Source organism: Gigantopelta aegis, chromosome 10, assembly GCF_016097555.1.
Source record: "Gigantopelta aegis isolate Gae_Host chromosome 10, Gae_host_genome, whole genome shotgun sequence".
In the NCBI taxonomy this organism is placed as follows: domain Eukaryota; kingdom Metazoa; phylum Mollusca; class Gastropoda; order Neomphalida; family Peltospiridae; genus Gigantopelta; species Gigantopelta aegis.
Window position 1 is genome coordinate 4,912,566 of NC_054708.1, and position 24,503 is coordinate 4,937,068.

The window sequence follows — 24,503 nt, forward strand, 5'->3', positions numbered from 1 at the left end:
AAAATTTAATATTTATATGCATTATTTTGTATTATATATGATGAAAACCTTTGCAATTAAAATAAATGTTTTTACCAACTATTTTGGGTATTCTTATTTTGTCTGTAATATTGTTGGACGGGACCCAGCACAGTCGTAAAGTGTTCGCCTGATGCAGCATATATATATATATTCAGTAACCGTTATTAGTGATATGACTGAATCTTCATAGAGGTACACATTAGCTTGTATATGTTGTATATACAACAAAATGAGACTGTAGACTAAGTCGGCTGAAAAAAATATCATAGCTGTGGTGTCCACGAGAACGTGCTTGAACCTTAATTGGATATAAATACGAAAATAAAATGACACGACCGATACCGATAGACATGCTCATTACGATACCACCACACCATTCCTGTTGTTATCACATTATGGGTAATCTTAAAGGGACTTCTTTATTTAAATAATTTGCACAATATTGGTCAGATCCTTAAAAACAAGTGTTTGTTTCGCTTAATAACACCACTAGAGCACATTGATTTATTAATCAATGGTTACTGGATACAAAACATTTGCTAATTTTAACATATTGTTTCGGAGAGGAAACCTGCTAGATTTTTCTATTAGTAGCAAGGAATCTTTTATATACACCATCTTGCAGACATGGCCATGACCTTTGATTATATACAAGTGGCATACCTCCTGTAGACGGACAGGGAACCCTATATTTGATTCATGGCTGCATACACTCAGAAATATGATACTAAATATGCTGAGGACAGATTCGTAATCATCCATTTTGTATTGTCTAGGTGTATTACCGGTTAGTAGACTGACACACATTATCTTTGTCAGTCTTTTCGGAAAACAAGACCCTCGTTCTCAGGGCGTAAATCATTTAAACTAGCCTGATTTAGGAAAGAGGTGTTAATTGAAAAAATATAACTTACAATATACAAATACATTTTCAAATGTTTGTTGTTTTTCTACAGCAGGCTAATATGTTAACTGTAGCGTTTAAATAGTGCCTTGATTTGACATTGATAATATTTCAAGTGGAACGTTGATGTACTTACCTTAAAATCCTCTACTGGCCTATTCTGAAGTTGATATCTATGTACAATGTAGGTGGAGACGTTAATAACATGGCTTTACACCCTCCATTAACCTATGCTGAATATGATAATGTTGTACGCAGCAAAGTTGGTTGTCTTAAAGACTGGTAGACTGCTGGTTCGGATCACAACATCAGTCAAACATAAATGCACTGATCATTTGGAAGAGCACAGAATTGACTCTTTTTTTTCTTTTTTTTAAACTGAGCGTAGGATTTCCTTTAAATTCTCACTGACACGTACTGACGTATCATGCATTTCAAAGAGTGGTCCAATATATTAAGAAAAATATTTTATTTTATTCAAAATCAAAATTCAACACAATCACTTTAAAATAATGTACGTTTGTGTGGTGCACACTGATATGATATGAAGTACATATACATTTCAAATAGCACGATCTGCTGCTTAGACTCACACAATCAGGCGCGTGTGCAGTGGGGAGGGCTTCTAGGGTCGGATGGTTTTTCAGGGGAGCATGACCCGACCTCAACCCCCTTTAAACTTCCCTCGACACAGTATAGACCCAGCCTGTTAAACGTCCTGCATACTAATAGTGATTTGATGAACACGCGAACACAATATGAATATTACGCTGTGTATAAAATATTTAATAACATGTACGATATATTTCCAAATGAATGTGTAGTATACACTGTTAAATCCATATCAAATGAATCGGCAATAGCACAACCATCGTTCACATGAAAACTAGTACACCATGATGAAAGATTGGATGAAAGACTGGGGTATTACAATCATATATATTCACAACATTTGATTAAAATATTTCTTTATTAATGAAAAAACCCAGTCACGGTTAGGAATGCATTTAGAATACTGTTTTGAGTGTGACCAAATTATGCAATCATCTGTCAATCATTCTGTCACTTTACTATTCACCTTTGTTGTAGAATTAGGTGCAAAACCTCCTATAAGACGAAGTAAATGTTAACATGTGGAGCAAGTTTATGACGATGGGTTAGTAGCAAAATAAATTAATTATTTACACTGATATTACTTTGAACATTTAACCCAAATTGCCGCACAATTTATGTCCGTTATTATACAATTAATTAAACATATTTCAATGTACAAACTGTAGCTTCAAAAATTACTTCAAGCCTAGATTTTTAAGATATTGCAAGAACAAAGGTTCAACAAAATAAATTCCTAACCACTGACTTGTAAAAACTATTGTATAGATACTTTGGCAAAACACAATCACTTTTCAACACATGCTCACATTGTTGTTTGACAGATTATGCCATCATCAGGGGTCCATTCATAGAAGCACAGATACACTGTGTCTCTCGGTCATCAAGTCAGGTAGATGTCAGGGGCGGTTCCTGGAAATATTTTTTGGGATAAGAAAAAGGGCACATTGACAAACTCGTAAAAAGGGCAGCCCAATGACTTTTTCCCAGACAAAAGATAGGAACTTGACTATATTTAGGGAGGGGTGAGTTCCTTGGTACCCCCTGGATCCACCCCTGGGTATGGAGTTAGTATCGCTCTGTGTTCTGGTCTCGTTGTCGCTCCTGCCTCAGCTGCCGCTCCTCATTGAGTCGCTGTTTGTGCAGCTGAACCTTCACCGAGTCGATCATGTTCCTGGCCATGCAGATGAAGATCACCTGTAAACAACCACCGCAAACTGAACTTCAAACACAAACTTTGTTTTCTTTAACGACACCACTAATTCTGAAACAAATATAGCTAAGCGGGTTTGCTATAGAAGAATACGAGTCAAAATTACCACATGTTTGACATCCAATAGATGATTATTAATTAATATATCAATGTGCTCCAGTTGTGTCGTTAAACGAAACAAAAGTTTAATTTAAACTTTGAAGGGTTTACAGAGATGAGTAGTGGCGTGTCTCTGTGTGATTTTACTAGTATATTATTAGTAACCTATTTTCGTTCGCGTATAAAATTTAGGGCATCATTTACGCGGGTTATGCAATCAGAAATAGGGTAGATCAAACTGCCAGGCGTAACTCATGCATAGGTTTTTGGCAAGTGGTCCATTCTTAGAGGGCTGTGGAAAATTAGTTATAAACAGGTTACATGTTAGATATTTTTACCTGAACTACAAGTATTCCTATGAGAACACCCCCAATCATCACACGGATTACATGCTAGAATATTATCTAAACCGTTCTTACCTGAGATACAAACATTTCTACGTGAATACCCCAATCATTAGCTATATAAACGGGTTACATGCTAGGATACAGTATAGATATCTAAACAGATCTTACCTGAGGTATGAGTATTCCTATAAGAATACCCCCAATCATCAAGGAATGGGCGTTAATCCAGTCTCCTAGAGCTTTGAGGCAGCCTTTAGTGTATATCCGAGACACGTCCTGGGGCACGACGAAACCACCCTGTAAAACACGCCCAACACTGATGATGTTGTTACTACATATAAATGAAATACACCTATATTTCATCAAAATAGTCAGGGGAAGTAACTCAGTAATAGGCAGGAAGGAAATGTTTTATTTAACGACGCACTCGACAGATTTTATTTACGGTTATATGGCGTCAGACATATGGTTATGGACTACACACACACACACACACACACATATATAGAGGAAACCTGTTGTTGCCGCTTCGTGGGCTACTCTTTTCGATTAGCAGCAAGGGATTTTTTATATGTACCATCCCACAGACAGGATAACACATACCACGGCCTTTCATATACCAGTCGTAGTGCACTGACTGGAGCGAAAAATAGCCCAATGGGCTCACTGACGGGGATCGATCCTATAACGACCGTGCATCAAGCGAACGCTTTACCACTGGGCTACGTTCCGCCCCTAACCCAGTAATAGAGTTCTCGCCTCAGATGTGATGGGTTAAGCAATCAACCCTCCGCCCCACCCACTTGGAAGATCTATTCGGTTGTGTCCTTTTTCTACGAGTATAACTTCGTTTTAATTCTGAACGACAAAACCGATATCCGCGATCATACTGCACAATGCAGAGTCGAATAGGTATTTGGCAAAACAGTGGTGGTTCCATGAATCTCTATGTAGGAATAGCCTCATGTATAGGAGGACAGCCACTCCAGAGGAGATCCTTTTCAGAACAATACGTCCTTTCTGATCCTTTCAAAAGAGGACTGCCAGACATGTTTACTAAATTTGTCTGTGCTGCTTATACCAAATTAAGGTTCAAGTACGCCGTCGGGGTCCTGCGTCCTGAAACATTTTTACTGATACTCTAAGGACGATGTAAGTACATATGAATTTTTTTTACTGATACTCTAAGGACGATGTAAGTACATATGAAACATTTTTACTGATACTCTAAGGACGATGTAAGTACATATGAAACATGTTTACTGATACTCTAAGGACGATGTAAGTACATATGAAATATGTTTACTGATACTCTAAGGACGATGTAAGTACATATGAAATATGTTCTGCTACAAATTTGAAAGAGTAGCCTCTGTTTGATTTCTGGTCCATCACTAAGTATTTTTGCGTGAAAACCAAACCGATGAATTGGCATGTTACTCTGTAAAGATTAACGTTAAATGTGGGCTTTTTAAAATTTCAATGTAAATAATAATAAAAAAGTTTCTTTACTAATGTTCATCAAATTGTTGTTGGTGTTTGTCTTCTTTGTTTTGTTGTTGTTGTTGCTTTTTTTTTGTGGGTTTATTAACTGAACAGCCAATGTGAAGTACCGGCAATTTTGTCTATAATCGCTATGTAGGCATACGGCATTATCAATTACTGTAGGTGAAACTGCACACCTTGGCTGTTCAAGAATGTTGTCTTCACCCCGTATATTATAAATGAACTTCAATCTATATAATTTGATGCTCATTTATAAAGAAACTGCATTGCCATATATTACTTTTGCCATGAATGGTATGGATTTAAAACTTAATTTTATAGTATGTAGTTATATGCCAATTCATCGGTTCCCTTTTGCCACAAACGGACTGTACTACAAACTTCAAATTTACATCTTTGACTCCTAATAGCCAGTTATTAAAGAAATATGTTTTTAGATATCAAATTCTACATCATTCTGAATATTTATTTTGTGAGACAGTTTATGTAATGATTTATGTATTAGGTGAATACATAATGCAATCCCGAATATTGACGATGGTCGTATCACCCGGTATAATACATTTACAAATAAACATTTAACTGCTGAAAGCCAGTCATTAAAGGGACATTCCTGAATTTGCTGCAATATTTAAGATGTTATCGACTAACAGAGATTTTTAACGATTGTAATTACTTTTTTTTTCTGCATAAAATATTAGTGGCTATATATTAAACGTGTTTCTGGTCGTTCTAATATTTGTACTAGGTTAAATTTCATTTTATTTCCTAAAAAAGAAAAACATATTTTCGTACGTACGAAATTATTTTAAGACAAACTCCAGTTTGGGCTTGTTACATATATTAAGACGACCAGAAACACGTGGAATATACAGACACTGATATTTTGAACAAGAAAATATATTTAATATAGAAGTTTAATCGTAGAAATATTTTATTAGTCGGAAACATCTTACAATGCAACAAACTCAGGAATGTCCCTTTAAAGAAGCATTATCAAACTCTACATCATTCTCCAGATTTATTTTCTGAGGCATAAATTATGTAATGACATGGTATTATTGGGTGATCTAACACAGTTGATATTGTCGATGTTGAGTAGTCTGTAATGCTGAACATTAACACTGATCGAATCACACTGTGACTGTCTAATACATTAACACTGATCGAATCACACTGTGACTGTCTAATACATTGACACTGATCGAATCACACTGTGACTGTCTAATATATTAACACTGATCGAATCACACTGTGACTGTCTAATACATTAACACAGATCGAATCACACTGTGACTGTCTAATACATTAACACTGATCGAATCACACTGTGACTGTCTAATACGTACCTTATCAATTTTGTTTATATGCGCTCCACATAGTATATTTGTCGTGTCACCCTACAAAACAACAAGACACACATCGATAGAACGAAACATCTCGTAATTGAACATTTGTAACTAAGAACTGTATACACGGCAGCTATGCTCTAACCGTTGGTGTATGAGAAGGATATCTGAGCATTTCTCACTGTGATAAATGTCGGTTTTGTTGGTGTTGGGCTTTTCCCATTCTTTTCTGCAATATTCTTGTGATATGTTGTATTTTGAGGAGTGAGGTTATTGACTGGAGTGAGTTAAATGTTTGTTGCTATATATTGTGGTTTTTGTTTTTGTTTTTGTTGTTGTTGTTGTTTTTTGTTGGGTTTTTTTTTTTTGGGGGGGGGGGGGGGGGGTGTTGGGGGTGTTTTTGTTTTGTTTATGGTTTTGGGGTTGTTGTTTTTTTCTCATTAACAAAATATACTTAGAAAATAATGTGTGCGATTACTATATATAACATAAAAAAATAATGTGTGCAGGAATTTATGTACATACATTTGTGTCTAGACTGTGGCGAGCGCAGTTTCTTGGGAGCGTCGAGCCATACCCCCATCGAAAATAAACCGTATTTAAAAAAAAAAATGCTTTGAGCAGGGGGAGGTTCGACCCCGAAGTAGACGCGCCTAGACATTCCCCCATCCACCTACCTCCTACATAATAACACATAAAAATAAATGAAAAACACCCAAAAGTCAATGTATTGTATCGTCTATTTTAACGAGATGTATAATTATTATTATTTTTTTTTTTTTTTTGCATGAGCGGGAGTGCCATACGGAATTTATGATACGAGTTTGAAACTTGTTTTATTTTCCGAGCAAACGCGAGTGGTATAAAACAATTCCCAAACGGGTTTCATGAATTTCGTGTGACACTTTATGTTATACTATGTTTACTATCCACAAAGTGATTAATAAGAAACGTAAAATATCATTATAATCGCTTCACAGTCAATGTTAATAACATTCAACGATGTCATTAACAATGTCGCGGAATTATTTCAATATCACAATCTGCGACTGTCGCAAGCTTGCATTTGCTATTGCTACTCACGACTTCAGAAGAGTTCCACAATAATTTTTAAAATATTGTTATGACGCATGTCATAAAGATAGCATGGAAAAATAGGATATGTATGTACCCGTTTATTGCAGACCATTTTCTTTATCCATATGTTTATCCAAGGGCTTTATAGCATACGAAAATACGATCTGTATGTAACGGGCTTTATTCTGCATACGAAAATACGATATGTATGTAACCGGCTTTATTCGGCATATGAAAATACGATCTGTATGTAACCGGCTTTATTCGGAAAACGAAAATACGATCTGTATGTAATCGGCTTTATTCGGCATACGAAAATACGATCTGTATGTAACCGGCTTTATTCGGCATACGAAAATACGATCTGTATGTAACCGTTTACTGGAGACCATTTTTCTTTATTCATATGTTTACTCACGGGCTTTATTCGGCAGCAGGATGGCGGGACGGAACAGCGCTCCGGGCTCGGGTTCGAGGCCGTGCAGTTGAAGTAGACGTTATTATTCCAGTCCTTGTAGCCTTCGTTGTCGTTAGAAAGACCACAGCACTCCATCTGTGTTAGTTACAATCAGATATGAATAAAACGTTCATTTGCATTCCCGTCTTCTATACATCAACCATTGTTTGCTCATTCCATCCATCCATCCATCAACCCAAAACCAAACTACGCACCCATATATTCTTCCATCCGTCAATCCGTTCATTCATTCATCTATCCATCCATATAAACAGGGCAAGGACAGTCTTAGAGAACGGACAGGTCGTAGCCTAGTGGTAAAGCGCTCGCTTGATGCGCGACCGATGATTAATGAACCAATGTGCTCTATTGGTGTCGTTAAACAAAACAAACTTTCAACTTTGTCTGAGAGAACATTCGACCAAGTGCCCAAATTCAACTAAAATCGCCCACCGTTTCATCCAACAACTCATTTTACTTTAGTTCAAATTACCGATAAACACTGCAGGTAAAACAAAACCCACAAAAAACAAAACAAAACAACAACAAAACAGAAACATACTCTTTCTCATCGTTAAAATTATAGGACAGAGCTACTATCCCATGACGACAGCTATGATATACTCCAATCTTCCATGCGCTATTACGTAATTATGCTTAACAAAGGTAACTAACACTATTGTTATACCTGTGGTCATCAAGACAACAGTTTCAGACTGATATGCTGTCATTAAAACCCGCCTTATGAAACGTATCTTGTCAATTGTTATTTTACATGATACTATGAAACAAAAACGGTAAATATGGTAGTACAGTTTATGATAAAATGGTCAACTCAAAAGTCATCTTTTCAGTCACTGATGTCTGTGCGAATTTCAACCTAGGAGAACTCCACAATCCTCGTCCCAGATCAAATTTCCACCACCTCAGGGATATATTTTTCAATTTCACGTGGATATAATTAATTTTTAAATCTTACTGTTCGTACTTACACTAGTTTGAAAGTTGTCTATAAGATTCTGCATGTCAGGATCATCTCTGTATTTCAAGATGGCGTCCCGGAACGTCTCTTCCGGAAATAGATGGAGCTTTTGTCGTACATCCGGAACGTAGTAGAAGATAAAGACAAGGATGGCGAGAACTACTTCTCCTAGCAGGAAGATCGCCGTGAAGTAGTAATACTACAATTAGACACAGTTAAGACCTGAAGTTAAAGTGACAAACCCTTGTTTTTAAACGCTACGACGTATTTCTCACTTTTGAAAGCCGTTTCTGATAATTTAAATTAGAAATACTTACATTTTATTATTTAGAATATTCATTTTCGTACACCTGATGTGGTTCTGGTCATCCAGGGTTTGGTAATACCTCAAAATGCAGTTTTCATAATTCATAAAACGTACGTTTAACTGAGAAACAATGGTTATCGAGATAAGCTCTAGTTACTTTTAGACGATATTTCCGCGTTTAAACGTCACAGACTTTAACTTCTCTCTGTTATAACCTTATTCAGATTGGTTGCATTTTTGAATATCAGCTAAACGTGGTGTACATTTTCTTGGGCTGAAACTAGGGTCTGCGTCTTTAAAACCTAGCTACAACGGCCAGATGAAGAGGTTTAAGGCCACTACACCGACTTCTCTTTCACGAACGACTAACAACTAATCAATAACATCTGCCCTGAACAGACAGCCCAGATAGCTGTGATGTGTGCACGGGACAGCATGCTTGAACCTTAATTGTATAGTAGCACGAAAATAAATTGAAATAATGAATTAATGAAAAGCTACAATCTTGAGTAAAAGATGATCCAGATAATAGAGAGGAAACCCGCGGTCGCCGCATATGCTACTCCTACCCAATAGTTACAGCAATGGATCTTTTAGAATAATTATGTACTTTACCATAACCAGAAAATGCCAACGTCTATGCTATATTTGATGTCGTGTACTTGTTTGGAATAGAACAATATTCGATCCTGCGACCCATTGCACGTTGTGTTTGTGCTCTACGACAAAACTGCAACACGCCCTAAATGGCATATTAAAACATAATTGCAAATACTGAAACACGTTTTTTTTTTTTTCATTTTAAGAGTTTTTATTTCAAATCAGATCTGAATTCAGCAATATTTACTATAGACAACTTCAAATAAATACGAACAAAAATACCAGTTTTAAAAATGGTAAGATGAAATAATAATAATAATAATAATAATAATAATAATAATAATCAAATATAATTTTGTCATCACTATAAATATCCCGTGAAGGACTAAACGTTAAATATATTTAGCTCCAACTTATAAAAACCAAGTAACTCATAATTTGATCTCGGCGTTATGCTATCATTCCCGTAATAAATCAAAAGTCACAACAAGCGGCCGACAACTCTACTTGGAGTTTGCGTGAGTGAACTTACAATCTTCAGGAAGACGACGTTCTCCCTGAGAGAGCCCATACAGCCAAAGAAGGACACAAAGAAGGCGACGGACCCCGCAAGACAGAGGTCGCACGATGGGTCGAGGAAGAAGTCGATGGCGTCACGGACCCGCTTCTTCTTGTACGTCAGGATGTACGCACCGACCGCCATCAGGGCCAGGCCCACCAGCTGCAAGATACACACAGTTATACAGCAAACTCAGCCGTCATACAGTCATACAACCATAGAGTCATACTACAACAATAGAGTCATACTACAACAATAGAGTCATACTATAACCATAGAGTCATACAACAACAATAGAGGCATACTACAACAATAGAGTCATACAACAACAATAGAGTCATACTACAACCATAGAGTCATACTACAACCATAGTCATACTATAACCATAGAGTCATACTACAACAATAGAGTCATACTACAACCATAGAGTCATACTACAACCATAGTCATACTATAACCATAGAGTCATACTACAATAATACAGTCATACAGCAACCATACAGTCATACTACAACCATAGTCATACTACAACCATACAGTCATACTACAACTATACAGTCATACTACAACCATACAGTCATACTACAACCATACAGTCATACTACAACCATAGTCATACTACAACCATACAGTCATACTACAACCATAGTCATACTACAACCATACAGTCATACTACAACTATACAGTCATACTACAATAGGTCATACTATAATAATACAGGCATACTACAACCATAGACTCATACTACAACTATAGAACCATACTACAACCATAGTCATTCTACAACCATACATATTACAACCATAGTCATACTACAACCATGCATTCATATCACAGCCATAATACAATCAGTCATAATACAGTCACAGCCATTCTACCATACAGACATTTACAACCATGCAGTCAGTCTACAACCATGCAATCATTCTACAACCATACAGTCACACTACAACTATACAGCCATTCTACAACCATATCATAGTCATACAACCATACATACAACAGCCATAGGTTTACAGTAATACAACAACCATGCAGTCATATTACAACCATAGTTATAGCTCAATAATAGTTATACAACCATACAGTCATGTTACAACCATACAGTCATATTACAACCATAGTTATATAACAACCAGACAGTCATATTACAATCACTCAAACAACAACTATGCAGTCATGCGGCAACTATACAGGAACACAGCTGTAGCCCTATTACAAACACTCACCCATACTGCAACCATACAGGAATACAGCTGTAGCCCTATTACAAACACTCACTCATACTGCAACTATACAGGAATACAGCTGTAGCCCTATTACAAACACTCACCCATACTGCAACTATACAGGAATACAGCTGTAGCCCTATTACAGCTGTAGCCCTATTACAAACACTCACACATACTGCAACCGTACAGGAATACGGCTGTAGCCCTATTACAAACACTCACTCATACTGCAACTATACAGGAATACAGCTGTAGCCCTATTACAGCTGTAGCCCTATTACAAACACTCACACATACTGCAACCGTACCGGAATACGGCTGTAGCCCTATTACAAACACTCACTCATACTGCAACTATACAGGAATACAGCTGTAGCCCTATTACAAACACTCACCCATACTGCAACCATACAGGAATACAGCTGTAGCCCTATTACAAACACTCACCCATACTGCAACTATACAGGAATACAGCTGTAGCCCTATTACAGCTGTAGCCCTATTACAAACACTCACACACACTGCAACCGTACAGGAATACGGCTGTAGCCCTATTACAAACACTCACTCATACTGCAACTATACAGGAATACAGCTGTAGCCCTATTACAAACACTCACCCATACTGCAACCATACAGGAATACAGCTGTAGCCCTATTACAAACACTCACCCATACTGCAACTATACAGGAATACAGCTTTAGCCCTATTACAGCTGTAGCCCTATTACAAACACTCACACATACTGCAACTATACAGGAATACAGCTGTAGCCCTATTACAGCTGTAGCCCTATTACAAACACTCACACATACTGCAACTATACAGAAATACAGCTGTAGCCCTATTACAGCTGTAGCCCTATTACAAACACTCACACATACTGCAACCGTACAGGAATACGGCTGTAGCCCTATTACAAACACTCACCCATACTGCAACCGTACAGGAATACGGCTGTAGCCCTATTACAAACACTCACCCATACTGCAACCGTACAGTAATACGGCTATAGCCCTATCACAAACACTCACCCATACTGCAACCATACAGCAATACGGCTGTAGCCATATCACAAACACTCACCCATACTGCAACCATACAGCAATACAGCTGTAGCCCTATCACAAACACTCACTCATACTGCAACCATACAGCAATACGGCTGTAGCCCTATCACAAACACTCACTCATACTGCAACCATACAGCAATACGGCTGTAGCCCTGTCACAAACACTCACTCATACTGCAACCATACAGCAATACGGCTGTAGCCCTGTCACAAACACTCACCCATACTGCAACCATACAGCAATACGGCTGTAGCCCTGTCACAAACACTCACTCATACTGCAACCATACAGCAATACAGATGTAGCCCTATCACAAACACTCACTCATACTGCAGCCATACAGCAATACAGCTGTAGCCCTATTACAAACACTCACTCATACTGCAACCATACAGGAATACAGCTGCAGCCCTATCACAAACACTCACACATACTGCAACCATACAGGAATATAGCTGTAGCCTTATACATAAGCTACCACTTGGTAGGAAGCATGTTTTTATATTATCAACACGTAGGAGAAGCACATGTAATAAGGCAGTTTGGTCGTATGTGGTATACAAATAGCATACCTAGCGTTGTGGGGATGGTTGGGTAAGTTACGTAAAGGTATCCTTTATTGTTTGGGTGTTTCTCGTTCGTGTAGACGGAGAAGATAGTTCATGTAAATTAGTTTGTTCTGATTATTTCTTACGGAGTCCTTCTAGTTCGATTAGTCTAGATACAACCCTGTGTATTAAGTGTGATGTGTTTTCAACTTCATCTCTGTATGGTAGTTATATCTTAGTGACGTAGCGTCATTTGGACCTGGGGAGGGGTCGAATATGAACATAGCAAATTATTTTGCCTACAATTTTCCTAATATTGCACTGTAAATGTTTTTTTTTAGCCTAAGCTGGTTAGGGCATGGGGGTCGTTTGACGTCCTCTAACGCCACAGCCTACGCCCCTGTATCTCGGGTGTGTGTGGCAATGGCATGACGTGCCGTTATGCCAGATACCACATGATGTACGGGTAACATTACAGATATTTACGACTGTTTGCAAACGTGTCGGCTTGCCATCTGCACCACCAGAAACTCGAGACCTTCCTGTTTGACTAAACGCAGAGTAAACAACACCCAGTTCAGTACAGGTTTCTTATCGGTAATATTATCTTCAAACGTAATCGCACATTAACGAGCCTGGGGACATTACCATACTTCGTGAGGTCTACGGCAACATCTGGGTCAGAGCAGAATGTCGTGTTACGGCTAATAGTCCTTCATAGAAACGACACTCGTATTTCTATAGCGATGACATTTTATAGCAAGCACTTGTATATAAACGAAATCTTACTTAAAGGCGCCTGACAACAAAGGACGCCTTGTATAACAAACACCCATCTATAAAAATAGTTAGTATTAAAAGGACTTGTAATAACGTGCTACTTTGTATAACAAGTACCTGCACATACATGGCACCTTCGTTCACAATCGCATGTCTATTAAAAGGGGAGGGACACAGCCCAGTGACAAAGCGCTCGCGGGGTGGATCTAGGATCTATCCCCGTCGGTGGACCCATTGGTCTATTTCTCGTTACAGCCAGTGCACCACGACTGGTATATCAAATGCCGTGAATAGTGGAATGTTGAACATGACAGATCCTTGCTACTAATGGGAAAATGTAGTGGGTTTCGTCTCTACGACTATATGTAAGAGAAATACCAAATGTTTGACATCCTATATAGTCTAGTCAATTTGGGAACAGATCCACCACAAATTGCGATACAATTTGTTTCTTCACAATGCATTTTGGAGAAGTCTCTAAAACAACATTAAAAATGCCCCCGAATACACCTTGGGGAAAAATGCCTAATTTGCATAAATTCAATGTGGCTGCCAAACCTCCCGAAGATAACCTTTTTGGTCATATAGCAAGTACTAAGCAAGGTATTTTAATTAGTTTAAAATTTAAAATGTATTTCTTGAGCATGATGTATATTTTAGAAGATGTAACATTTTACATGGGCACTTTCTTGATTTGCATAAATCCAATATGGCTGCCCAAATCCTTGGAAATGGCTTATTTTACCATATACAACATCCAACGTGAATATTTTATTTGGTGTTAAGGTTAAGATTAGGCTTTGTAGGCACGACCTGTCACAAAAACATTATCATTGATCATTACTGTGGTTATAAACACAACTGTGTGACCAATTCATATCTAATGAAGGCCATTGACCAATAACTAACCACAGACTTCGACGCTTTACCATATTTTCAATGCACTGCATTTGTCTATGTTATAAGATGCTAAAAAAAAGTCTTTTAACATAAGATTTGTAATCAAAGTACATTTATGTTGGTGTTGTGCGTGGAACATTTGGATAAATACAGGCAGACACTATAACTCGTCACACACTACAGTTCTGGATAGACACAAATTCAATATAATGACTCACTTCAGAGACATGGGTCATGTTCAGTTAGAATTCTGCAGTTTCTAATTACAATGCCATCTAATAAAAAAATCGCCCCAATCCCTTAACTGATTATAGAACTGGCACATTAATGTTTATATAACCCCATCACAACAGGCAAGTGCCATCTAATAATGGGTATAGAACTGGAAAATGTGTTTCTATATAACCACATCATCACAGCTAAACACCTGTACATTTGTCCTTGTGAGAGAATACACGTGATTTCCTGCTCTGTGGGGTTTTCTCAAAGAGAATCATATTAATCATCAATAGAAGATTTTTTTTTATCAACAACTGACATATTGGGAAGCCTGGGAAGCATGGGAAGCCTGCCCTGCGGGAGGACCATCTCATCGTTGTACAGCGTGTCTTGTAAGAGGACCAACTCATCGTTGTACAGCGTGTCTTGTAAGAGGACCATCTCATCGTTGTACAGCGTGTCTTGTAAGAGGACCATCTCATCGTTGTACAGCGTGTCTTGTAAGAGGACCAACTCATCGTTGTACAGCGTGTCTTGTAAGAGGACCATCTCATCGTTGTACAGCGTGTCTTGTAAGAGGAAAAACTCATCGTTGTACAGCGTGTCTTGTAAGAGGACCAACTCATCGTTGTACAGCGTATCTTGTAAGAGGACCATCTCATTGTTGTACAGCGTGTCTTGTAAGAGGACCATCTCATCGTTGTACAGCGTGTCTTGTAAGAGCATCTGACGACTTCCAACAAGGCCTTTGGTGCTATATGTCTTCCATTACTGGAATGAGGATTCCAACCCCAATCAGTGGGTTCCAAGGCTCTCCACATCTGCATATGGTTGTAAACTCTGACGATGCGACACCAGGCTGCTGCGAATGTTGGAAGCAATATCTGAAGCTGAACACTGGACGTGCTGGAACCTGGTCCAGTGTGTCTCCTTTTTGGCTTCCATTATACAGACTAACGAGTGCACTTACTGCATCTGTTGTAATCTCCTCATCAGCAGCCAATCTGTTGTTGAACACTTCTGACTCGAGACTGAAGTCTACACTGTTTCTAGTTTGCGTTAAAACAACACTTTTGCCAATGCCAAACACTGTTAATGTGTCATATCCGAACACAGCATGGACAAAGAGGATGTTCTCAAAGACCTAGACTCTGCATTGTAAGATTTATGTTCTAGCGTCGTGATAACTTATATGTTACTGCTTTGGTTTCAGGCCTAAAGAAAATGTCACGGTGAATCAACAGGTTAGTGTCATCACTCACAAGCACTGTCTTGGAAGTCGATGGACATTGAACTGTTGTCAAATAAAGCAGGTGGGTAGCTTGATAGGTCATACTGAAATATGTCTGACAGCTGTTCATTCACCCTGCCTGTTAAATCTAGCTAATCCACATGATTTGTGAGTCTAACCCACTATAGATTGTTCAGCCACAGATATTGCCTCCAACATATGCTGAAGCCAGTTACCACAACTTCAGAGTTTACCACCAAGATGCTCTTGTGGTAAGGCAGATCTCGACTCCGCCTGCATGTGAACAATGTCAGGGAATATGTGCCAGTATGTCAGCTGTTGATCAAGAAGACTCTTCTAGACATTATTTAACAGAATAGTGTGGTATTTTTTGTTTTGCAAGAACAGATTTAGAGATGTTTAGCTGGGGTTATGGTGTTATATAGAAATAAATGTGTCAGTTTTATGCATGCATTTTAAACGAAATGGAGCTGATGATTTATAAGATGGCACTTACCCGTGGTGATGGTGCTATATACATCATAGATTGATGACTATGAATATATTAGAGGTTAGATGGTTAAGAGTAAATATTGGTATAGTATTATAATATTATATGATGACCATAAAAAGATCATGCTATAAGTGTAAAGATTGAGTGAATATTGTTATATAATATACTGTTAAAAATACGTAGGGGATATTCCATTTCAAATATCAATAATTATAGAATGAAATGAGATATAAAACTCAAAATAAGTGCACAATATGCGATAATGTTCCCACTCAAACGCAAAAAACCGCAACGATTGTTAAGATCACAAGCATTTGACGTGACGTCGACGTTGCACGTGCGAAGGGTGTGATTTGAAATAGAACACTTAGTTTGTGTATACGTTGTGTGCACACTGTGGCAATATTGTTCTTGTTTGTTACTGAAACACTAAATCATAACCTTGCTGCCACATGCCTTACAACATTGTGTAACTTTTCAACAATGCGACGTCTCCATTATCAGGAACGTCTCAGGGCTGTAGGCATGCCCCAAGTTGGCACCACCCAGCGAATTGTGACCCGTAAACTTAATGTGTCACAATCAGTCATTAGCCGATTGTGGGCCCGATATCGACAAAACAGAAATGTGGATAATAGTCCCTGTTCAGAACGGCTAACAGCCACAATTCCGGGTCAGTACCGCTTCATACACGTTGAGGAATCGAGTTCAGTCAAGCAATTAAATCGCAAGAGACCTCCGTATTACATATCAGTATCAGTATCAGTACTCCGGCGTTAAATTGTCTGGTCAGACTATTCGTTACAAGACGTAATATCCACGCATGTCGACCCTACTTTACCTCACATTTGACGGTGAGCTGCCAGACGTCAATGGTGTAAACGTCGTAGGCATTGGGCTAACAGGCGTTGGGCTCGGGTACTGTTTTCAGACGAGTCTACATTCGCACTAGACTTCCATGATCGACGACAGTGTGTCTGGCGACGTCCCAATGAACGCTACGCCAACGTCAACGTTCGTTCTCATGACCGATTTGGAAGAGTGTCAGTTATGGTGTGGGGTGGCATCACCATGACTGCCAGAACCCAGCTGCACGTTGTTCACGGAGGGTCACTGGGCAGTACTACCGTGACAACATCCTTGCACCAGGGGGCGAGACGTAACCCAGTAGTAAATCGCTCGCTCAATGCGCGGTCTGTCTGGGATCGATCCCCATCGGTGGGCCCATTGGGCTACTTCTCGTTCCAGCCAGTATACCACGACTGGTATATCAAAGGCCGTGGTATGTACTACCCTGTCTGTGGAATGGTACATATAAAAGAATCCTTGCTGCTAATCGAAAAAAGAGTAGCCCATGAAGTAGCGACAGTGGGTTTCCTCTCTCAATATCTGTGTGGTCCTTAACCATATGTCCGACGCCATATAACCGTAAATAAAATGTGTTGAGTGCGTCGTTAAATAAAACATTTCTTTTTCTTTCCTTGCACCGATCGTTGTGCCCTTCGCACGTCAGGCTGGACGCAATTTAGTTTTTCAGGACGACGACGCCCGTGCTCACCTACTGGTCACGGCGTATCTGCAGCAATAGAACACCATCGCACTACCATGGCCAGCCCTTAGCCCAAACCCTTCACCCATTGAGCACATGTGGGACATCATCGGACGACATCTGCGAGAATGTCAACGTCAGCCATGCAACTTGGCTGAATTAGGCGCCGCTCTCCAAGAGGAATGGGACAAGATCCCCGAAAATGTTATTGGACGTTTAATCAGGAGCATGCCACGTCGGATTCGTGTATGCTTGGCGAACCGCGGGGGTTTTACCCGTTACTAGTGCAAATATTGAAAACGTCAAATCGAAAAGTACCACCCCTGTTGCCTATCTGTGTCTCCTCCGGACCTACATCACTATCCTGGCTATAATCTTTAATGCCAATCCCTTGTCACATGAGTGTTTGTGTTTTACCATTAATTAATATTGTAATAAAAACTAATACATCTCTGTTATATTGTGTTATATTTGAATATCCCCTACTTATTTTGAACATTATATGATAACTATGAAAATATCAATCGGTATGTGGTTAAGAGTGAATATTGCAATATTATCATATGATGACAATAAAACTAACAGGCGTTATAATATTATCTGAAGATTCTACAGCCCCGAGAAGGTGGATGGTTTAAGAGTGCAGATCGTGATATCAGCTGATCTAAATATGAGCGGGAGAAACCCGATCTGACAGATGTTTCCAATACGTGGCTCGTGCTAATTAAATTGCTTCGAGTTATGCGGGGTACGTGAGACTGAATGCGAATATCTTATTAGTTATGACCCGCCGTTGTTCTCCCGTCCACATATCAAATGCTGTCTTAATTGTCACCCTCCGTCAGATTACTTTCCTGTGTCCTGTGTGACCCGTCGTTACACAGTGCATGCGACACGCTTGTTGTCAAGGTACTGTACCATCACGTACTGTGAACGTTTTTACTACAGTGATTAGATGTAGATGTAGCTGCAGGATGTGTGTAGGACTACGTTGTATCGAGTGCTTAGTATTGTAGTTGCATAGTGTTCTGCATATACATGTATATATGTAGTCTATATGTATATCTATATGTATGTATATGTATATGTATGTGTATGTTATATTTATTAATATATTTATTAAAGGAAAGTTTAAGCAAGGCTTTTGGACTGGTATGCATATTCAACGATATATATATATATATATATATATATATATATATATATATATATATATATATATATATACACACACACACACACACACACACACATGTATATATATATATATATATATATAATACACATTATTGCTTAATATCAACAAGTATAATCATATAGTTAATTAATAAAACGGTTAAATGTGACGGCTATTATATGAATCCAGGTCAAAACACCCTCCGGTCAAAACACCCTCAGTCAAAACACCCTCAGTCAAACCCCCTGCGATAAATAGTCAAAAACCCCTCTTTGACCGGTTACCCTATTATATATAACGGGCGCAGCCATTTTGTAACATCCCAGTGAATACGCCCTCTGGCGAGCCAGTGGTTACATAATACTTAACGTGTCACGTCAGGAATTAGTCTTAAAACTGAAGAAACAAAACGTACCTCATTTTTTGCGGATTCATCGCAATGTTCTGTAATAATATCCATCCCAGTAAGCTAGCAATAAGTATTTATTATTTTTAAATTCAAAATAAACCATTGTCAAATTGTCGAAATAACTGTATTATGTTTTGTCCATAAATTAACCCACGTACTGAAATAATAATGGGAGTATTTTCTTAGTTAAAGGAATGCTTAAGCAAGGTTTTTGGACTGGTATACATATTCAAAAATATATAATGCACATTATTACTTAATATTAACACGTATATTATTATATTTAATTAATAAAACGGTTAAATGTGACGGCTATTAGATACAACGGGCGTAGCCATTTTGTTCCATTCCAGTAAATACGCCCTCTGGCGAGCCGGTCGTTACGTAATACTTAACGCGCAACGTCAGGAAAGAGTCTTAGAACTAGAGAAACAAAATCTACCTGGTTTTTGCGGGATGATAAAATAGTCATGCATTGCAGTGTTCTGTAATAATATACATCTCGGTAATCCAGCAATAAGTATATATTATTTTTCAATACAAAATAAACCACCATTGTCAAAGTGGCTACACAACAAGTCGAAATAATAAACCACGTTTTGTCCCTGTATTAAGCCACGTCCTGAAAGGAGACACGAAGTGTTTTCTTAGTCAATGCTGTTTGTTTGGTCTACCTGTGATTCCTGATTGGCAGGTGCGTATTTGATTGGTAACCAGACGTGTCAATTAATTGACGCTGTTTAGACACATAAATACATACCGGTATTGTGTAATATTACCTGTCGCTTCTATAATTGTAATAGACATGGTTTATTACTGTAAATAGTTCTGTAAAACTATTGATTAAGTAGACTTTCCCATCTAAAACCACAGAACTGACCAATTATGTAGTCCCAAAGAAAAGACAATTATCACTTGGGTGTCGTGGTTATGTCCATTTTGCTCCAACGTAGCATGCCAATAGGCCTAATAGTGTATATTTTTCCTTTGGATTATTTAACAGAGAAAAATACTATAACCCCATTTCATTCCATTAATGCGACTTGAAATATATTTAGTTAAACAGTTTATTATATTATCACGTCATTTATGTTGTGTCACAACTCGATCAAAGAGAAGCGCCTCGTCGAAAATTACTGCTTTTGTTTACACTGTGCATACAGGAGTTGGTCAGGAGTGACGTCACTTCGCCCCAAGCTAGCTTTACCGGACGCCTCGAAAAGAAAAGAAAATGGCTGCCCCCAATTAGCAGGAATAAACACGTTTTTTTTAATTAACACTAAAATTACGCGTTTTTCATTTGATATAGTGTCAGTGTGTGTTGGTGGTCTGGGTATGCATCTTTCCAACACGTAAGGCTCATGTTTAATTTACTCCCTTTAATTGGTCTTTTCTTTCAGAACAGAACAGAACAGAACTTTATTACATTCGGGCTGTTATGCAACGGCGTCTGATTTTTACAAGATAGTTAACAGGAGGATACAAATAATAGGAATACATTGCTTGGTAGATATATGAATACAAATACAAATACAGTACATGACATTACATTATAAAGATATGTGTATTAATAATATAAATACATGATATTACATTATAGAGATATGTGTATTAACAATATAGATGCATTCTTCGATGTAACAGAGTAGAGGTATACATGTATTGTAAAATATAATTATTCAGAAAATTTCAGTTACAACTGTGTACTTTATAATTATTGGTATTACAATATATAGATATAAATAAAATAAATAAATAATAATAATAATAAAAATTAAATTTTCATAAAATAACAATAAGACATAAAATAATGTAATACGATTTAAAATATATCAAGTATAGTTGTATGTTGACCTTTAGTTTCATTAACTGGTTAATGTATGGTAATTTTGGTTGTTGTTGGGTATTGTTGTTGTTATGGGCGTTTAAATACTTGAAAAATTATATTCATGAATTTAGCTATTTTTGTTAGTGTGCATATTCCGATACTGCTCATAAGTTCTCTAAATTTATATATATTTGGTCGTGGCCTGTACCTGTGGTTCTTGATTGACATGTGTATATTTAGACTGTCCCCAGTCAACGTGTCTAGACACACTAAAAAGACGTGCCCCTTTTCTTAAGATCACAGGGTATTGTGTGATCAATGCGCAGACATCCCTAAAATCGTAATGGACATTATCAACCGTCCTGCTTTATTACTGTAAATAATTATGTAAAACCCTTGATTAAGAAGACTTTCCCATCTAAAATCACAAAGCTGACCAATTACGTAGTCTCAAATAAAAAAAAATTACACTTGGGTATCGTGAGTGGTCGTTTTTGATCCAACGTACTCTACCAATAGGCGTAATGTTTTTTCTGTTTTTGTTTTTTTTGAAGAAATTAAAATACTATAACTCCATTTCGTTCTATTGGTGCAAATTGAAATATATTTAGTTAAATAATTTATTATACTATCAAGTCATTTATGTTGTTTTACAAGTCAGGTTAATGAAAGCGAAGCGCCTTGTCGTAAATTATACATACAGGAGTTGGTCGGAGCAGACGTCACTTCGCCCCAAGCTATAGCACAGGAAGCCACAAAAACGAAACAAAATGGCTGCCTCGCCCCCCCCCCCCCCCCCCCCCCCCCCCAGTTAGTAGGAATAATCACGATTTTGTTTTATTAACTCTAAAATTACGCGTTGTTCATTTGTTAAAGTGTCAGTATGTGTTAGTGGTCCGGGTACGCATCTTTGCAATACATAAGGCTCATGTTTTAGTTTACTCCCCCTTTAATTAATACATATACATACATATATCTCTCTCTCTCTCTCTCTCTCTCTCTCTCTCTCTCTCTCTCTCTCTCTCTCTCTCTCTCTCTCTCTGTGTGTGTGTATATATATATATATATATATATATATATATATATATATATATATCAGAAAGGAACAACTGTTAAATAATAATTATTAACGTATGTGTGTGTGTTGCTCTCGTATGTGTGTGTTCTCTCTCTCTCTCTCTCTCTCTCTCTCTCCTCTCTCTCTCTCTCTGTGTGTCTCTCTCTCTCTCTGCTCTCTCTCTCTCTCTCCCGTCTCATCCCTCTCTCTCTCTCTCTCTCTTCTGTGTGTTGTGTGGTGTGGTGTGTGTCTGATGGTGGACGGTATTGCCCCTTTTATTTTTGGTGTTTTTATTTTTATTTTGTAGTACAAATTTCAAGTATACAGGTTGAATGCCTTTTATAAAATGAAAGATGTCAGCTTAGTCCGAATATTTCCCTCTCTGTAAAGCTATATTGCATATTTTATATTTATTTTAAAATTATTTCTCTGTTCTATATTTACGTTTTAAGTCTAGTGGCTTTACACAGAAATAAGACATAAATATAAATAGACAAATAACTAAAAATATAAATAAATATAATACATTAAATGCAGCTTTACAGAGACAGACATATTCGGTGTTGTTTCAGCTCAGTACTGGAGGGATCTTGTTTCAGCTCAGTACTGGAGGGATCTTGTTTCAGCTCAGTACTGGAGGGATCTTGTTTCAGCTCAGTACTGGAGGGATCTTGTTTCAGCTCAGTACTGGAGGGATCTTGTTTCAGCTCAGTACTGGAGGGATCTTGGGTAGGTGTGATATGTTGGGCTACTCCGAAACTAACGAGCTCTGTACAAGTGAGGTCTGCTCTGAAATTGGCGTCAAAGTGTGACTATAGTCATTATCATACCCTCTATTCGGGGTGAGCGGAGTGTATCACACTAGCTATCACGTCATAATATTAATCCGGGTTGCAGCAATTTATTTTGCTTTCAGCCTTCCGGCTTATTGTCATATATTGCACATATTGCGAGCACTGTTTAATGACAAGTTGAGCAATCGTAAAGAGGACGTTAAACGTTTTGTCCTCTCCTGACGTCGATTAGAAATAAAATTATATCCCTAAAGGGAGGCTGATAAGAACACGTATGGCATATGCATGCATATCAGTATTTTATATTGCGTGGTAATCAATCCTAATTGTAATAACAAAACGACAGATACATTTATATTATTATACGCCATAGACGTCAGAAGCGATTGAGAGACAGTCTCGCCCCCACCACCCCAACTCCATGCATGTATGATAAACATAAATCATGTAAGGAAATGCTACAAGAACTATGATCATCCAAGGTAGTATGACAGCATGTGTAATCATTAAGATATTTTGTCATAATCTGTCATTTACTTCTCAAATTTAAATGTTTTGACATGGAGACAGACACACGGATAGACAGACAGGGATTTATGAAATGAGTTGTTACAAAATATAGTATTATTAAAAGATACTTACCCACATAATAAAACATTGAAAAAATAGGAAATATTTGGTAACAATGCTGACTTCCGATCTGTCTCTTCGCCGTATTCCCGCCATGGCCAGTTTACTGTTTACTTCCTTTGTCTAATTAATGTCATCGGTGGATGATTTCATGTCATGTATAGAAAACAATGCAGTTATGTTTAACCATTCGGTCATCAGACAGACACAGTAAATATTTTATCTGTACGGTTCGTGGTGCTATGTCGTTATCGTCGATGTTATCGAGTACATAGTGGTAAACCGAATATATGTATCCACACACTGTTCGTGCTATATCCGTTACGAAGTCCCTCGAAATGAAGTAATCCACGATTTATTAAAACTCACGTGACATGCACTTTATGACGAAGATCGCTAACAGCGGTTTCCTTTCGATTTGAGATAATACTAAACTGAGTACTCAACAGGTGACTGGGGGCGGGTCTTATGAACACATAGATAAGGGGTCAAAGTTCGTCCGTGTTCATTTACCTTCCGTGAAAC

The 24,503-nt window shown here is 37.9% G+C and overlaps 1 protein-coding gene across 1 annotated transcript; it reads right to left on the reverse strand.

The window, feature by feature from the left end:
- Positions 1-1,695: 1,695 nt before the first annotated feature.
- On the reverse strand, positions 1,696-24,452 carry LOC121384427 (tetraspanin-33-like). The gene is made up of 7 exons (XM_041514820.1): positions 23,991-24,452; positions 10,007-10,195; positions 8,578-8,766; positions 7,547-7,681; positions 6,052-6,102; positions 3,365-3,493; positions 1,696-2,734 (listed from the first exon to the last, which is right to left on the reverse strand). Exons 1-7 carry the CDS (start codon positions 24,072-24,074, stop codon positions 2,606-2,608), a joined length of 906 nt encoding a protein of 301 aa, XP_041370754.1. The 5' UTR covers positions 24,075-24,452; the 3' UTR covers positions 1,696-2,605.
- Between the last annotated feature and the right edge of the window lie 51 nt (positions 24,453-24,503).